This window comes from Vulpes lagopus, chromosome 1, assembly GCF_018345385.1.
Source record: "Vulpes lagopus strain Blue_001 chromosome 1, ASM1834538v1, whole genome shotgun sequence".
In the NCBI taxonomy this organism is placed as follows: Eukaryota; Metazoa; Chordata; class Mammalia; order Carnivora; family Canidae; genus Vulpes; species Vulpes lagopus.
The window spans coordinates 118,690,477-118,707,224 of record NC_054824.1 but is presented as its reverse complement, the minus strand read 5'-3'; the positions used below and the strand labels follow the sequence as shown (position 1 = coordinate 118,707,224).

The 16,748-nt window shown below is 41.6% G+C and overlaps 1 protein-coding gene across 2 annotated transcripts in view; it reads right to left on the bottom strand.

Annotated features, from left to right (window-relative positions):
* Positions 1-16,748, bottom strand: part of COLEC12 (collectin subfamily member 12) — a 195,878-nt gene that overhangs the window by 176,301 nt on the left and 2,829 nt on the right. For both annotated transcript variants that reach the window (XM_041751113.1, XM_041751163.1), the window contains exon 2: positions 919-969. In XM_041751113.1, the coding sequence (XP_041607047.1) occupies positions 919-969 (51 nt within the window). The remainder of the gene's footprint in view (positions 1-918; positions 970-16,748) is intronic.

The following is a 16,748-nucleotide window of genomic DNA, read 5'->3' as shown; positions in this document are numbered from 1 at the left end:
TTTAGTTCCCTATGGCTGCTGCAACAGATTTCCACAAACATGGTGGCTTAAAACAACACAAATCTGTTCTCTCACAGTTTGAGGGGCCAGAAGTCTGAAATCAACTCCAGTTGGCTGAAATCACGATGTTGGCAGGGCTGTGCTCACTCTGGAGGCTCTGACCAGAAAATCCACTTCCTTGCCTTTTTCAGCTTCTAGTGACCACCTGTATTCCTTGGCTTGCGGCCCCTTCCTCCATCTTCAGAGCACATCATTCCAGTCGGCTTCAACCAGCACACCACCTTCTCCTCTCAGTTGTCAAATAACCCTCTCCCTGCCTCCCATGAGAACATGCTGACAGGGCTTAGAGTCCACCCAGATAACCCAGGATACTCTCCTCATCTCAAGATCTTCAATTTAATCACATCTGCAAAGCACCTTTTGCCATATAAGGTAACATTCAAGTTCCAGTGATTAGGACATGAATCTCTCTGTGGGCCACTATCTAGCCTACCACAGGGCACCCGTGTCTAGCTGGGTTCCTGGAGAAAGTCTTCCTCTCATTTATCCATTAAGTTACGAACAAGAGGCTTGAGATAAAAGGGCAAAGATGCTTTCCAAATATCAAAATAGAGAAGTCTTGTATATTTTTGCTCCTGTCTTGTCACAGATTTGCCTTGCCTATTAAACCATTCTGTTTGCATCCAGTGAACCCAAGTAGTAGCATCCCACTACTTCTCGTGCCCGGGCACAGCTCCTGTTCCATTACCCTTAGTGTTTTAAGAAATCATCACCTGTTACACAGAAACTCAATTTCCAACCATAACTGGGCCTCAGAACCACACATATCCGTGTGTGCCGAAGGTCCAGCAATGGCCTTGAGATGTTATCACATCTCAATCAAGCAGAGAGAAGGAAAAGAGCTTTTCTAGAACTCACCAAACCTCTTGTAACCGAAGGACTGCACCTCCTCCTCCTCTGCAAAGTCGTCTGTGGGAGAAGAAAAGACACAGTGTTAACCCTGTGAGGCCCAGAAGCTCAGGGTCGGTGAGGGATTCGACAGCTGTGATCTCCACCTGCTCTACCATCCCCTTTGCCCACATTGGTCCTTCTGCTCCTGGAACATGTCATGCTTCCTGAGAAAGACCACAGTCCCTGCACTGGCTGTTCCCTCTGGCTGGAATGCTCTTCCTCCCGTTCTTGAGGGGACTCTTGCTAATTCAGGGCTCAGTTGCAGATGCCTTTCTGGACCACAACCTGGCCATTCCCTGTCACCCCATTGTATTTTAATATTACTCTCCAATACCATCCTTGTGTGTGTGTGTGTGTGTGTGTGTGTGTGTGTGATGTGTGATCATGCATTGTCTGAGCACACGCTTTTTCTGTTTTGTTTCCTGAGAGAATCCCCTGTGCCTGGAATGGTGCCTGCCACAAAGCAGGGGTGAAATAAATCCTGTTGAATGATAACTGGATAACCAGCTGTCCACAGGGTTATATTATCTTCACATACCTGAGCCTAAATCCCTCTCTCTCAGGTGCCAGCTTTGGGGTCATGTATTCCACTAAATGTGGCATCTCAGGAGCCCAGCATGGCTTCTGTAGTTGACAACCAAATCCTTCCCCACTCCCTTTCCATTGGATAACTGGGACCCACAGATGGTTTCCCAGTAAATACATTTTCGAAAGACAGCCTTGTTGTGGGAATTCCTAAATGTAGGCCCTCCTAGACACAAAAGAAAAAGGTCAGCAAAGCCTTCTACCAAGAGGTCTAAATCCACCAACCCCCTCCCCACAAGATAAATGCAATGTGATTCTTTACCACATTGATAAAGAACCTATTTTACAGTCTGCCAGGTGTGGGGCTGGTGATTTCTTGTGCAACTTCTGATGACAAGTAAAGGTGTCGAGACTAGGCCTTTCCAGGGAGCCCTAATCAGTTAGGGCTGGTCACCATTACTGCATCAGCACTCAGCTCTCTCCCCATGTGCAGTTCAGTACAAAAGCACTTGTTTGGCACTCACTCTGGACCAGAGATTGCCAGGCAGTGGGCTTCAGAAATGAGTGAGACATGGTCCCTTCGTTCAAAGAGTTGACAGGCTTTCAAAGAAGGAAGGGAGGCAAGGAGAGGAAAATAAAGCCTCTGTGATCATCTTTTTCAGACCCCAAATGGGATGCAGGACCTGGATATATCTGAACCATGGAAAAACTCAACAGGCATGATATCTATAACAAAGGTAGACCTTGGAGGACTAGGTGGTTATGAAGTGCTAGGAGTACACTAGTGAGTGAGCAATTACTTCCAGCAGAGAATGGGGAAGTGTGATAGCTCTGTATTTCTCCATTGTTTCCTCATTCGAAAAACAGGGCAGGGATCTTGCTGGGAATGTAGGAGGCCAGGCCTTCACAATTAGAGCAATCTCTTATGTCAAAGATTAAGGCTTTGGTCCTTTCTACATGGAACAACATGCTTACGACCCAGACAACAGTACCTTTCTCAGTCCCTCGGTGACTGGTTCGTTCCACAAACACATATTAAGCTCCTCTGTGCCAGCTTTCCTAAGTAATCCTATCACATTAGGGGCTGAGAAGCTTGGTCTAGTCTCAGTTAATGAGTGACCCTTATCTGCTGCTTCAGCTTAGAAATCCATGTACTTACTTATTATCCATTCATTCAATAAATACACATTTAAAGGCTAGTGGAGTGGATGCAACATGGACAGGGGTAACGGTGCCACCCAGACACCAGCTTCCCTGCCAGCTCCAGCCCCTCCACCACCACCCACATCTGCAGAAGGAACTATTCACACACACACACACACACACACACACACACACACACACGCCATGAACCAAGGAGGCATCACCAAGGATCCCACAGTGGAAACAAGAGTGGTTTGTGTTAAGCTGATAGCAAACAGCTTACAATTTCCCCCTTAGACATTTCTGTTCTCCCCCCCCAAAAGCTCCTTTTCAGCAGGCCTACCATTAGTTTGTTTGTTTGTTTTCTTTTTCCTTTCTGATCTTTTTCCCATGCAGCATTTAGTCTAACTGACTCCTGTCTCCTTCCTGAAATTTCCCTGGGAACTTCAAATGTCTCATATTTTTGTTATTAAAGCAATTCAGCTCTGTCTCTAAATTAACATACTCAAACCATCAGAGAACAAAGGCCTTCCAGGTGACCCTAGTAAGACTTGAGGATCTCCTGCTTCTTGTCTTAAGCCTCATCCCAAAAGGATCAGGATTCTTACAGCGGCTGCTTAAAGAATATGAACTTTTGTCTCCTCCAACTCTATAACTAGAAAATCATGAGCCCTGAGGGGTATAAGTAACATCTCCCTCGGATGATCAGGGAAGGTGTCAACAGAGAAGTATCTTAAATGAATCTTAATGTTTTTCCTTTGGAGGACAAAAGAGAATTTGGGAAACATGGCATACTATAGCCCTTTCTTGGCAATTTAAAATGGTTTCTGAACTCTCAGAGATCTGAGAAGGACTCATAGAAAGAGAAAAAAACGGGTGCTTGAAAAAAAAATGGGTGCTTGGGTGGCTCAGTGGTTGAGCATCTGCCTTTGACTCAGGGCATGATCCCTGGGTCCTGGGATCGAGTCCCACATCAGGTTCCCCGCAGGGAGCTTGCTTCTCCCTCTGCCTATGTCACTGCCTCTGTGTGTGTGTCTCATGAATAAATAAATAATATCTTAAAAAAAGAAAGAGAAAAAAAAACTTGCTTAACTTTGTTTTACTCCATGTTTTCACCAGTTGACCTTATAATTCTCTTCTCCTATCCTTGAAAGCAGGGGGAAGTTGGTCAGGTAACACTTGCCTACCATTCACTTGTGCAGCTGGCCCCCATACCCCACTGCCACGTTCTCCCAGCTGCGCAGCCAACAGACCATTCAAGCAGGTAATGGAGCCAGAGGAAGAGAAAGAGGCCAGGGCCGATGGTTCTGTGGGGACAACCCACATTAGGCTACACGAGCCCCAGGACCGAAGAGGAGAGGTGCTCCTAATTTAGAACATTATAGAGGGCAAAGACTACAGTTTGGCCCACCATGGCAGACAGATGGGTTTGAGGACAAATAAGCCTGACATGATATGTGGTGTTGTATTCTGTTCTCAAAACCTTTCCCTCACGCCCTCACAGACCCAAGCTAAGTGCACCCCAGACCATCTTCATAGAACTGAGGGCCTGTAGACTCGATAATCTCAACAATATTCTCCCTAGAGAATATCCAGTCACCCTAGCAACTTGCCACTTTTCAAAACCTGTCTCTCATCTAAGCCACACAGCTGTTACATACACCCCTACACAAGCAAGAATGTGGCTCAGATGTAAGGCCTCTAAGTTCTTACCTACAGAGGTCCTAACTTGATTCCTGCTTATGGCAGCAGTTTGCCAGCAGGGGAGACACAACTTTAACATACAAAATAATAAAACAAGTTTAAAATAATTTGAGATTTATATCTATAGGCATATACGTTCTAGGCTTCCACAGCTGTACTTCAGCATTTTTGTTTCAATATCTATGGGCTATATTGTCTTTTGCTTGCCTGTTTTTTTTAATAATTAATTTTTTATTGGTGTTCAATGCTTGCCTGTTTTGAAATGTGATTTCTATTTATTTATTTATTCTTACCTTCCTTGGTATCTGGCACAGAACCACCCTGGCCAGAGGTTTCATGATTGAGAACGCTGAAGAGATTTCTGTTGCTGATTGATTCTTTGAGCCTCGCTATTTCAGAGTACCATGAGTTCAAGGGAAGACGCTCCAATCAATTTGAGGATCAAGTGTGTGATGCCCTGTGGTTAGAATTCACCCCTCCTTCCCCTACACTCCCTTTGTGTCCACGTGACAGCACTTGCCTCTGTCTGCCCTATATTCCAGTTCCTGGTTCTTAATGCCACCAGATAGAAAACAGGAAACTTGCCATGTTGCATCCTCAGCAACTAGTACATTGATGGCATATTATAGATGCTCAGTAGTTGTTGAAAATTAAGTTGATTAGAGTTATACATGTGTCTATCTCTACTGCCAGCTGATAAATTCCTGATGGAAAGAGATCAAATCTTTTTCTTTTTGAAAAAAGATGTTTGAGGAAGATAAGAGAACTAATATTTAGTTAATACTTCCTATATGTCAGGTACTTTCCATTCATTATGTTTCTGTTTTACAGATGAGAAAACTAAAGCTCAGGTCATAACTTGACCCCAGGTCTTGCAGCTTATGAGTAGACAGACTAAGACCCAAATACAGGCAAGCCATTGACTTCCACACTATGGTGGTCACTGACCCTCCAGACCCAAGAAACCAAATCCTGGGCTAGCAGCAGAAAAGCTAAGATGCAATGCTTTACACCACAGAATCCTGGAAGGGCTAAGGAATTTGGGGCACAGGTCACTCCTGAAGGAGAATCAAGGTAAGGCTCAAATAGGAGGACAGAATGAACATACATTAAAGAAGCAGCTGACTATAACCAAAAAGATAATAAGTTTTGGTGAGGATGTGCAGAAACCATAACCCTTATGTGCTAGTGGTGAGAAAGCGACATGGTACAGCCACTTTAGAAAATGGTCTGGCAAGACAGCAAAATAAAAAAAAAAAAAAAGAAAAAGAAAATGGTCTGGCAGTTCTTCAAAATATTAAGCAAAGAGACACCGTATGATCCAACCATTCCACTCTAGGCACACACCCAAAAGAAATGGCAACACAGGTCCACGCAAAAACTTGCATGCAAACATTTGTCACAGCATTAGTCATAACAGAGAAATGTAGAAACAACCTGAATGTCCACAAAATGATGAGGGGATAAATTAGCACAGATCCATACAATGGGGGATTATTCAATGATAAAAAGGAATGAGGCACTGACACACGCTATAACAGGGATGATCTTGAGAACATTTAAGTAACAGAAGCCAGTTGTGAAAGACTGCATATTGTATGACTCTATCTATGAAACTGAATGTCTACGCTAGACAAACTCATGGAGTTGGAAAGCAGGTGAAAGGTTATAGGGCTGGAGGTTTTGGGGGGGGGGAGGAAATGGGAGTGACTGCTAACGGGCATAGGATTTCTTTTGGGGGTGACAAAAATGTTATAAAATTGACAGTAATTATGGGTGTCAAACCTGTGAATATACCAAAATAAAACCAAAAAACCCACTAACTCATACACTTTAAATAGTTTGTGTGATATGTGGTGGGGGGGGAAGCAGCTGGACCTCCCAAGTCCCCCCCACCAATTAGGTCACTGGCCCTTCCCAACTATGGCAGAAGGTCTAAGATTTACTATTCAGAAAAGTAAAAAACCAAAAGATCTCTTGTCTAGGGGACACTGGGAATGGCCGAGATGAGGGGACTGCAGTGGAATCAGGAGAAAACAGAAAGTGTATCCACTGAATGTCCTCTCCCCCAATCAGTCAGCTGGCCTATACCCTTTAGGCCAAAGCCTGGACAGCTCTTCCTGGGAAATCTGGCCAGTTAAGAGAAAAACAAAGAATGATTCTGATTTTAGGAGGTCCCCAGTGGAATAGCCCAGCCAGTTCAGTCTCGAGTGACAGCCACAGTTCCAAAATCCCACCCAGAGGGGTTCTAATTAACCTTTAATATCCTGCTCCTACAGACAAGAAGACACCAGATATCTGACACAACCTCTGATATGAAAAGACAAAAATGAAAATAAAGAAACCAGATAAAGAAATTTGGAGGAAATACGTATCATGTGACATGATAATTTTTCTTTTAAATCTACCACTAATATCCTTAGAGAGATAAGACAATGCACCCATAAAATAAGAACAGGATGATATAATTATAGAACCATAGAGAAAAAGAAGGAAAAGCTCTCAGAAATGTATGCTCACAAAAATAAAAACTTAATAGAAGGGTTGGGAAATAGAATTGAAATATTCCCAGAGTAGGGAGAAAACAGAAAATAAATAGAAAAAAGTAAAGACAAAAAATATTCAGAGAATCAATTCAGTGGGTCCACTGTTCAATGAACAGGTGTTTCTGGTAAAAGAACAGAGGCAGAGAACCACTGGAGGAAAAATGAACGTTTTTCAGTACTGAAGGATAGCAGTCTCTAGAGCAAAAGGGCCCATTACTTCCCAGCACAAGGGAAAGAGATCTGCTCCAAGGCACACCACTACAAAATTTCAGAACACTGAGGACAAAAAGAAAATCCTACAGCTTCCAGACAGGGGAAAAGAAAAAAAAAAGAGAGAGAGATGTTACTTACAAGGAAAAAACAAAAAAGAATGACCTCACATCTCAACAGCAAAACTAAAAGAAAATAGATCAGTGCCTTCAAAATTCTAAGGCTAAATTATTTCCTACACAGAAATCTCTCAAATGAATGAGTAGGTAACATAAAGATCTCTTCAGACCTACAGATCCCCCCAAAACCCCTCATGCACACTTTCCTCAAGACATTATTAAAGAATGCATTCCACTAAAATTAGGAACGAACCCATAAAGATGTGTATGTGTATCTGTATACATGCACACGTGTATACACCCTAATCTAACCTTAACCCTGAGGAGGTCAGAAGGTTCCACGGAGGATTTCTTCAAAAAGATGGAGATGAGAGAATATCTCCTACAGGTGAACATATGTGTAGAGATTTAGGAGAGTGGAAGAGACTCTGGGATGAATGATGATGTATACATGCATGGGAAGCTAACCAAACAAAATAGCAAGAGGATTACTAACTCCAGAGGAAGAGAAGTTATGCAAGAAAGAAATAAGAGTCAGCTGTGAAGAGCATTTATACCATTATACCAACACTGAACAGATTTAATCAAGATTGTGATGTGACTATATTGGGACGATCTGCAACAGAAGGCTGAAATGAAGGGTAAAGAACTAAATCCTTATCTGCTATAAAGGGAAGTCAGTATATGATGCCTAAACTCAAAATAATGGTAGTAATAATAGGAATAAGAAGAGGAGGAAGTACCTTAAGCATGTCACTAAAGATGAGGAGCTGAGGAAGATTGTCTACATAAAGGGCTACCAACAATTCTTTCCAAATCTCTCCATGTGCGAGTTCATTTCCACTCTCTTGACTCTGGGAAGACCCTATGACTTGCTTTGGCTGATGGAATTTGCCAGAAGTGGCAGTGGGTGACCTCAGGAACCAGGCATGAGATGCCTTTCAGCTTCTGTTTTCACCCTCCTCACAGCCAGTACCATGTCAAATGTCTGACTACTGTGCCAGACTGGAGGCCCCCCAGAAGAGAGATCTCTGGAGGACGAGAGACAATGATGGGAAGGAAGCCATTCCAGCAGCCCCGCTGATGCCCAGCCATAGGGCTGAGGCCGGCTGGCCTGGCCAACACCTCGGGAAGCAGAGGCCAGACCGAATCACAGAATCTTGAATAAATAAACAACTGTTGTTTTAAGCTGCAGGGTTTGGGGATGGTTTGTTAGGCATCAGTAGATAACTGCAAGAAAGTAAATGCCAAAAGAAAATGCTAAAAATGTTCTTAAGAGGTTGCCTCTGGGTACTGGAAAATGATGAAACGAAAGTGGGCCGGGCAGGAAACTGCTGTTTTTCATAATAAATCTCATTCATAATAAATATTATTTGACTCCTTAAACTATGTACATCTCTGTCTTTGATAAAAAAAAATAATAAAGCAAACAAAACAAGGGAATGTGGGTGGAAGATAAAAGTCAGGTAGACAAAAATGAAAATGTGCATGTCCTACAGATGCTGATGACCAGGAAAAGGTCCAAAGGTCCAAGGTGCACCCTGCCTCAAAGAGCCAGCATGAAGAGTTCAGCCTGAAGCAAGAGAATACGAAGTTTGGGCTTGCAGCTTTAAATCCCTGGAACAGAGTAGGTTCTGGCAAATGCCAAATTGAACAGAACAAGTTCAGACTTTTTTAGGAGCCAGGCTGAAGGACCGTGGACAGAGGCTTGGCTGAACTCAGACTTCTTTTTCAAGCTGAGTTTGGTGATGCTGTCCACATGTGTGTCCATCGGCGTTCTGTGCTGTTTCCACCTCAATGCGGTCCCAGGTCTTGCAAAGCCATCATTGTTAGAACAAAATGGTACTGTCCCATTGGTTGTTAAAATGTTTAACTGCTTCCAAACCAGCTGGTAGACATGCTCTGCTGGGAGCATTCCTGCAAGCTGTCCTCCTGAGTTCCCACCACCACCACCACCACCACCACCACCACCAATTATAGTAGGTCTGAGTGGTGAGGAAAGGAGAAAGTGCCCCTGCACCCCTGGAGCCAAATACCCATTGCCATCTGAACTCCTGAGAACTACAGTCACCCTCCACTGGCCAGGGCTACATGGAGGTGCTTTCATGGAGTTACTAATCTGTGGGAAACATGGTCTCCACAGAGTGTCACCTGGGGTGCAGAGGACTTTGGACAACCCCTTAGACACTGCTGTACTACTGTGCTGGAGGACTCTTCTCTTAAAGCTAGACTGTTGCACTGGTAAAGCTTGGGCTTTCAAATTGTTAAGATTGAGTTTGAACACTGCCTACACCTCATTCTGGCAACATAAACTCAGGGCTGCCTCTCATTCCTCCGTAAGATGGGACCACTATTTCCTATCTCACACATTGCTGGGAGGCAAAAGTGAACCAATACATGGGAAACACTCAGCACATACTGGGTGCTTAATAGATATAGGAGGGTTCTTTTTAAGTATGGGGGGTAGAGGTGGCAACAGCAGCTACTCTGCTTTAAGGAACAAAATACGTACCACAGAACTTGAATGTTCATGAAATACAGCATAGCTTCAGGTTGGGGTAGGAGCTATTTTAATGATTGAGTTTCTTTTTTATGTTTTTATTTTTTAAGAATGAGAGAGAACGAGCTGGGGGAGAGGGAGAGAATGCTAAGACAACTCCATGCTGAGTGCAGAGCCCAGTGCGGGCTCAGTCCCGCGATCCAGAGACCATGACCTGAACCAAAATCAAGAGTCAGACACCCAACTGACCTAGCCACCCAGGTGCTCCAATGATTGAGTTTCAAAACAAAAACAAAAACACAACAACAACAAAAAAAGCTCCAGTCTGAAGTGAGCCTCTGGAGAGAACAGCAGCAGGGAAGTTTGATTAGCAAGAGTAATACGTGGGGTGGGTTCACTTTGGGCTGTAGCTGACTGGCACTAAAGTATCTATTTGATACTGAAAAAGATTTATCTAATGAATTTGAGCTATAAAAACTGAAGACAGACATTCTCTAACTTTGATTTAGCCCTAGGAGCCGAACTGGTGCTATCTGCCCTGACTTCTTAGCTTCATAAATATAAAACCTTATGTGCTCCCTTGCATAGTTTGCTTTGCCCTGTTGGCAATTCTGGGCCATAGTTGCTAGGTATTCTGCAAGTGAATGAGCTCAGTGCAGAGTAGTAAAACACCGAGGTTCAGGATAATTTTGATGGGCCTTCTAGGCCTCCTCCTACCCCATCCCAAATGGATAAAGGAATTTGTATGAATTTAAGTACTTGTAAATTATTCCAAATATTACAAAGATTTATTTCGATTACTCAGCTGCTTTTCACATCTTATGTTTTGCAACAATGGGATCACTTTTTGGTTCAATGGCATAAGTTGTTTTGTTTTGTTTTTTAAAGTCAATATTGTACATATAAAATGATCCCAATTTCTGGCACAACTTATAATTCTGAAGCTTGTAAAAACAGCAGATACTTACCTGAAGGGTAAAGAGAGATAATAATTCCTTTTTCCTTCCTTTATAGTCCAACAAAATAGAAGTTATTTTTTTTGTTACTTTTACCACTAAATTGGTAGTGGGGGCTAAATCAGATTTCCCCCAGGAGCCAACTTCAACAACTTAAAAAGAAATAAATAAGACACTTAAAACCTTGATCGCCACATCAACCATTCATGGGTAACTACAGGGGAGAGGGCATGCTTCCCTTTGTTTTATGAAGGACCCCCTCATCCAATCACATTGGTCAGGTTAAGAATAAGAAAGTCCAGAGAAAAATGAATCACTGCCTCAAATTTTATAAGGGCTCTGGAAGGGCCTCACATACATGGGTCATTTGTCAAGAAAAAAGAATACTATCCATTTCTCTGGAGGCTCACAAAAAAATAACTACTCTTTGTTACCCTTCCCCAAATAAATAACTGAATAATCTGTTTTGTTTTGAAATCATTAAACTTTAGGTTATCCAAACAATTATGCCAAAGTAATACATTATAATTAATTATAAATGATAGATCAACATTGAGCTCAGAAGACAAAGTTTGAGAAAACTTCAATTTTCTCTTACTTCCCACACTAAAATGTCATACTTCAAGGTTTTGGGGTGCCCAGATGCACCATCTGCCTCTTCAGTTACAATTAGATTAATGCAATCTGAAATATGAACTCTGATTCAAGATAATGAATCAGGTTGCATTGTCGCTCAAAACGAAAACCTCCCTGTCTTCAGCCAGGTTGCCCTTTCCTCCTGTGTCCTCTGGCAACATTTATCTGAATCTCAAATAGGACACTTCACATTTTACCTTAGATTAGTTTATTAGCCTTACCCTGCCCACCAGACTGCAAGCTCCTTGAGAACAGGCTATATACATACTAAACATTTAAATATATCTCAATAATATACTAAACTAATATTTGAATATATTTAATATTAAGAATATTTAAATATACTTAAATAATATATTAAATAAAGAACAAATGAAAGCTTAGTTAGGATTTGGTGGCCTAAATAAAATGAAAATATGACATTTTAATGGGTAACCAACACTAGTAGTGAAAGACATAATCTCATACAGTTTAAAAAAAAAATATATATATATATATATACACACACACATACCTCTGCCCTAATTCTTCTTTAGAGACAAATCTGTTTTATGTTTTCATTCTTTGATATCATATTTTTACTGGATAAAACTGGACACTGGATTTGAGATACAAATCCTCCAAAATATTAGATCATTTTCAGCAGGCACCTGAATAATGGTGTTCCAGGAAAAGTAGTGCTCTTAGCAAATCAAATGTATTTACAAAAAAAAAAAAAAAATGTATTTACAAATATTAAATCCATTTTCTACCACTGTCATAAATAAGAAAATTGTATGATTTTGCTAGAATTATAAACTCACTATAAACATGGGCCCTGTATTTTCAGTAGGGCTGGGTTTTTTTTGTTTTGTTTTGTTTTCTTTTGTTTTCTTTTACTACATTACAATGATGACAAGAACACAAAGAGAACAGCTAGAGGTAGACCAATGTGAGCACTGTTTATATAGAGGAGCACAGCTCCTCCTATCCCTGAGGTCAGTTTTAACACATTTGTAATTTGAAAATTACTTTCTTTTCAAAGCTGAACTCTATTCTTCATGGTATATATTGTATCACTCAATTAACTTAAATGGTTCATAACTGGCAATTATATTACTGCCTGGAGGAAGCAGCAGGTTACAATTACACAGTATTAAAATAACTAAAGTGAAATGAAAACTAATGAAATGAACACAGTATTAAAATAACGAAAACTAATTATTGAGTTTTCATTAAAAACTAGACAGCATTCTAAACAACTGATCTATACTAATCTATTTAATCCTCTAAACAACAAACAAACAAGCAAGCAAAACTGGAATTGGGTAGATGCCATTACTATTCCCCAGTTGACAGATAAGGAAGCCAGGCCCCCCAGGGGAGGTTAGGTAATTTGCATGTGGTTACCAGGCCCTCTGGTTTCACAGCCCATACTCCTGGCCACCACACTAAAATTATCAGGTTCAGCTCGGGGGATCACTATGTACAATTACATTTTATGAAATGTAAAATTAAAGTATGTATTATCAATTAATAAAGTGAACTATTTTGCCTGTGAATAAGTTACATAAATATCATCTAGTTTTTCTAACATTTTATTATTTTTTTAAAGTTTTTTATTTATTTATTCATGAGAGACACACACAGAGAGAGAGAGAGAGAGAGAGAGAGAGAGAGAGAGGCAGAGACACAGGCAGAGGGAGAAGCAGGCTCCATGCAGGGAGCCAGACGCGGGACTCGATCCCAGGTCTCCAGGATCAGGCTCAGGCCGAAGGCGGCGCTAAACCGCTGAGCCACCCAGGCTGCCCTAACATTTTATATTGTAAGGAAGTGACTTAGGTCCAAAAAAGTGCAACTACTTCCACAAAACCCAAAGACAAGTTATGCAGAATGTCGAATGTCCAATCTCTCAAGCTAGTGAATATGACCTCATGTGATACTGATACTGGTTCCCAAACCATTTAGGAAGCATAAAGGAGTCATATTTAATAAATCCAAATCCAATAAAGTTACTCAATTTAAAAAATTTCTCCCACGTGGAAAAACACATTTCCTTTATGTTCTAAAGAGTACTGATTGAATATGCATGATAAATTCAGGGGCTAGCTCTTTGGCAGCTTAATTTGGGACTACTAACTTCTGTTTGCATTACCTTTCACTGCCATATTAATTACAAAGGTCCCTTAAGCAATCAGCAAGATCGCTGCAAGGTCCTGTATTGGTCTGGGCTTTTCAAATATCATTCAATTAAACAGAAATCAAATCACTGCCTGATTGAAAAGTTACTTCCCTTGAGCTTCATTGGTGTGGTTAGAAACTGTGTTGTCAGCAGTAAAGAGTGAAATATATTCTATGAAGAATGTCTATCTCTCCCTATCCCTTCCTCAAAATGTTTATTCCTACCCCCACTACTACTGTTTTATTTTTATTTTTCTAACTGATCATATACTGTTGGTTATAGTCTATTCTTGAAAATGGCACTTCTGACAATGTTCATTATCTCATGACAAACCTCATGGCAAACCTGTCAGCAAGACTGTAGTGCAGAGGCTGTTTTCAGAGTTGCCAGCTTCAGTAGGCCATTCACATCATTTAATCAGTCATAAGCAAAACCTCCCCAAAGATCAACTCTACATACTGCAATGAGCCTGGAATTTTCTTCATCTTTGCAAAAGTTTCTGTCTAGAGAGGCTCCTCTAGTGGCTGGCTGAAAGAGCATATTAATTTCTTCAGGTCTCTGATGCCAGGTTATTATAGGTCTGAGTCCAGACGACAGAACCTTCTCTGTGTTGCTCAGTTAGCATCTAGTGGAACTCAGCAAAGAGTAGGTACATAACAAAGATGGGTTGATTGAGTGGAAATACAAAGACCTGGCTAGGAAGGAGTCTAAGCTAGAGGTGTAACATGTGAATTCCAGAGTCAGACTGAGTGTGAATACCAGTTTTGCCAGTGACTAGCTTGGTGTCCTTATAAGTAACTGCACCTCTCTGAGCCTAAGTTTTCCTATTTGTAAAATGGAGAAAATAAGAACAGTTGGCTTGGCAGGTGCTCAATGTTAGCTATTATTAGAGAGAAAAATAATAAGTGGTCATATTAAGCGGGCATGAGTCACACCTGAGTAGTTGTTTGTGAGCATAAAGCATGGTTTACAGATCAACTTCAGCCCTAGCATTTATCTTCCAACACATTACCCTGTTCCCTGCCTCCAGGCCATAGACAGGAACTCTGGAATGGCAGAAGATGGAGAGGCCAGAACCAGCCTGGCAAATCTGGCCCATGGTGGGGGTAGACTCTCTTCACAGATGATTACCTGCCAGACCTAGAATCCTGTCCCCTACCCCCACCTGATTATTCCCACCCTGATTCACCAGCTGAAGTTCCAAAGCACCACAGACACATGCTGCCACAGGAAGGCTGTGCTCTGGGCTTCCTCTCCCAAGACCTCATCCCTCCTACCCACCCTGGAGAGACACGTGTCAGATTTGCCCCGAGAGATTACTCATATGTTGCGTTACTCCAGCTGAAATATGCTTTTCTTCTATCATAAATTTAAATACCTATTTTCCCATCTGAAAATGCATAGTTCGAGGGCCATTTGACTTACTTTGGCATAGGGCAACTGGGTGGCTCAGTCGGTTAAGCATCTGCCTTTGCTTAGGTCATGATCCCAGAGTCCTAGGATTAAGTCTGGCATCTGGCTCCCTGCTCAGCCAGGAATCTGCTTCTCCCTCTGCTCACTGGCACTCTCTCTCTGCCCCCTCCCCCCACCAAATAAATAAATAAAATCTTCAAAAAAATAAAATACTATTTTAAGTGTTAACTCAGAAAATCAGGCACCTAGTTATGCTATTGCTTAAGAGTTATCATCTGGGGGAACCCCTGAGTGGCTCAGCAGTTTAGTGCCTGCCTTTGGCCCAGGGCGTGATCCTGGTGTCCCGGGACTGAGTCCCACATTGGGCTCCCCATGAGGAGCCTGCTTCTCCCTCTGCCTGTGTCTCTGCCTGTGTGTGTGTGTGTGTGTGTGTGTGTGTGTCTCATGAATAAATAAATAAAATCTTTAAAAAAAAAAAAAAGTTATCATCTGCCAGCTTTTCCCAGTCACTCCATTATCAGTGGATGAGCTGCAATGGTAAAGGCAGAGGGGAGAGGACATGGGAACAATCTTGGGAAATTGTAGAGACCACAGGAAAGATCTATACTTAGCAATAATTAAACCTCAGATTAAGAATGTTAAGATTCCCCAAACTAATGAAAAAGTCAAAAGCATAATTAGATTGTAAATTTACCTTCCAAAGGAAGGCCAGCCCCAATTCCAATCAGTGAAGGGAAAAAGGCCTCATTTTGTTTCCAGTCCCTTTCATAAAACATGATGCTTTCAATGCAGTCACCCTCACACACTTGTTTATGTGTCCCAATTAAGGACAAGAAATCTTAGAGACAGTGGTAAAGCAAGGAGTCCACGAGTCCAGAAAAACAACCAGCAATAGATGTAGACTGCTTACCAGTGCATTTTTAAAGTATTATTGCCAACAGTATTTCAGAAATGTTTATATACAAGCGCATGAAAATAAGCAGCTGAATACTATGTTTTGATGGCACCAATCTCTTCTCTGTGTTAAATTAGAACAGTGGTTTGGACCTCTGCGGTCCTGTGTGCTGATGGTTGTTTTTGGCCATCTCTCAGGCAACAAGTGCTGCTGCTTTAAACCTTACCAATATCCCCAACTTTCAGAACTAGAAGTGTGATTTAATAATGGCACACCTAACTCTGGAGGAGTTAGATTCCTTCAGGAAAAAAATGTGAATATTTATCCAAAACCATAAGATTTGTGGAGAGGCACAGCTAATTGGAAATTAAAACCAACTTCATGTTTTAATCAGTTTGGAAGGCTGCAAGTATTGCAGCAACAAGGCAAGTAATTCTTTTCTGGAAAATATATAATGATGTCATTATTTTTGTACTTGTGATTCCAGAGAGGGAGGAAATCAGAGACAAATATTTGCTGAATGCAACAGATAGGTGGCGCTGTGTGGCTTATGGCAGATACGGAATTACCCTCCAAAAGCCAGGTTTATTACACAGGCCATGATCCAGGTTGAAACATCAGAATTAGAAAGTCAAATAGGTTCCTTATAAAGGTGTCTGACTCGTGAAGAAGGTAATTTTTGCTTTGGCAAAAAAATCTTCTGCAACTTCTAGGATGTCCACTAATTTTCTGTTTGTCTAAAGAATGTTTTAAGTTAAGGGCAGCCTGGGTGGTGCAGTTTAGCGCTGCCTTCAGCCCCATGGTGTGATCCTGGAGACCTGGGATCGAGTCCCACATAAGGCTCCCTGCGAAGAGCGTGCTCCCTCTGCCTGTGTCTCTGCCTCAATCAATCTCTCTCTCTCTCTGTCTGTCTGTCTGTCTCTCATGAATAGATAAATAAAATCTTGAAAAAAAAAAAAAAAAAGAATGTTTTAAGCTAATACTTTAAG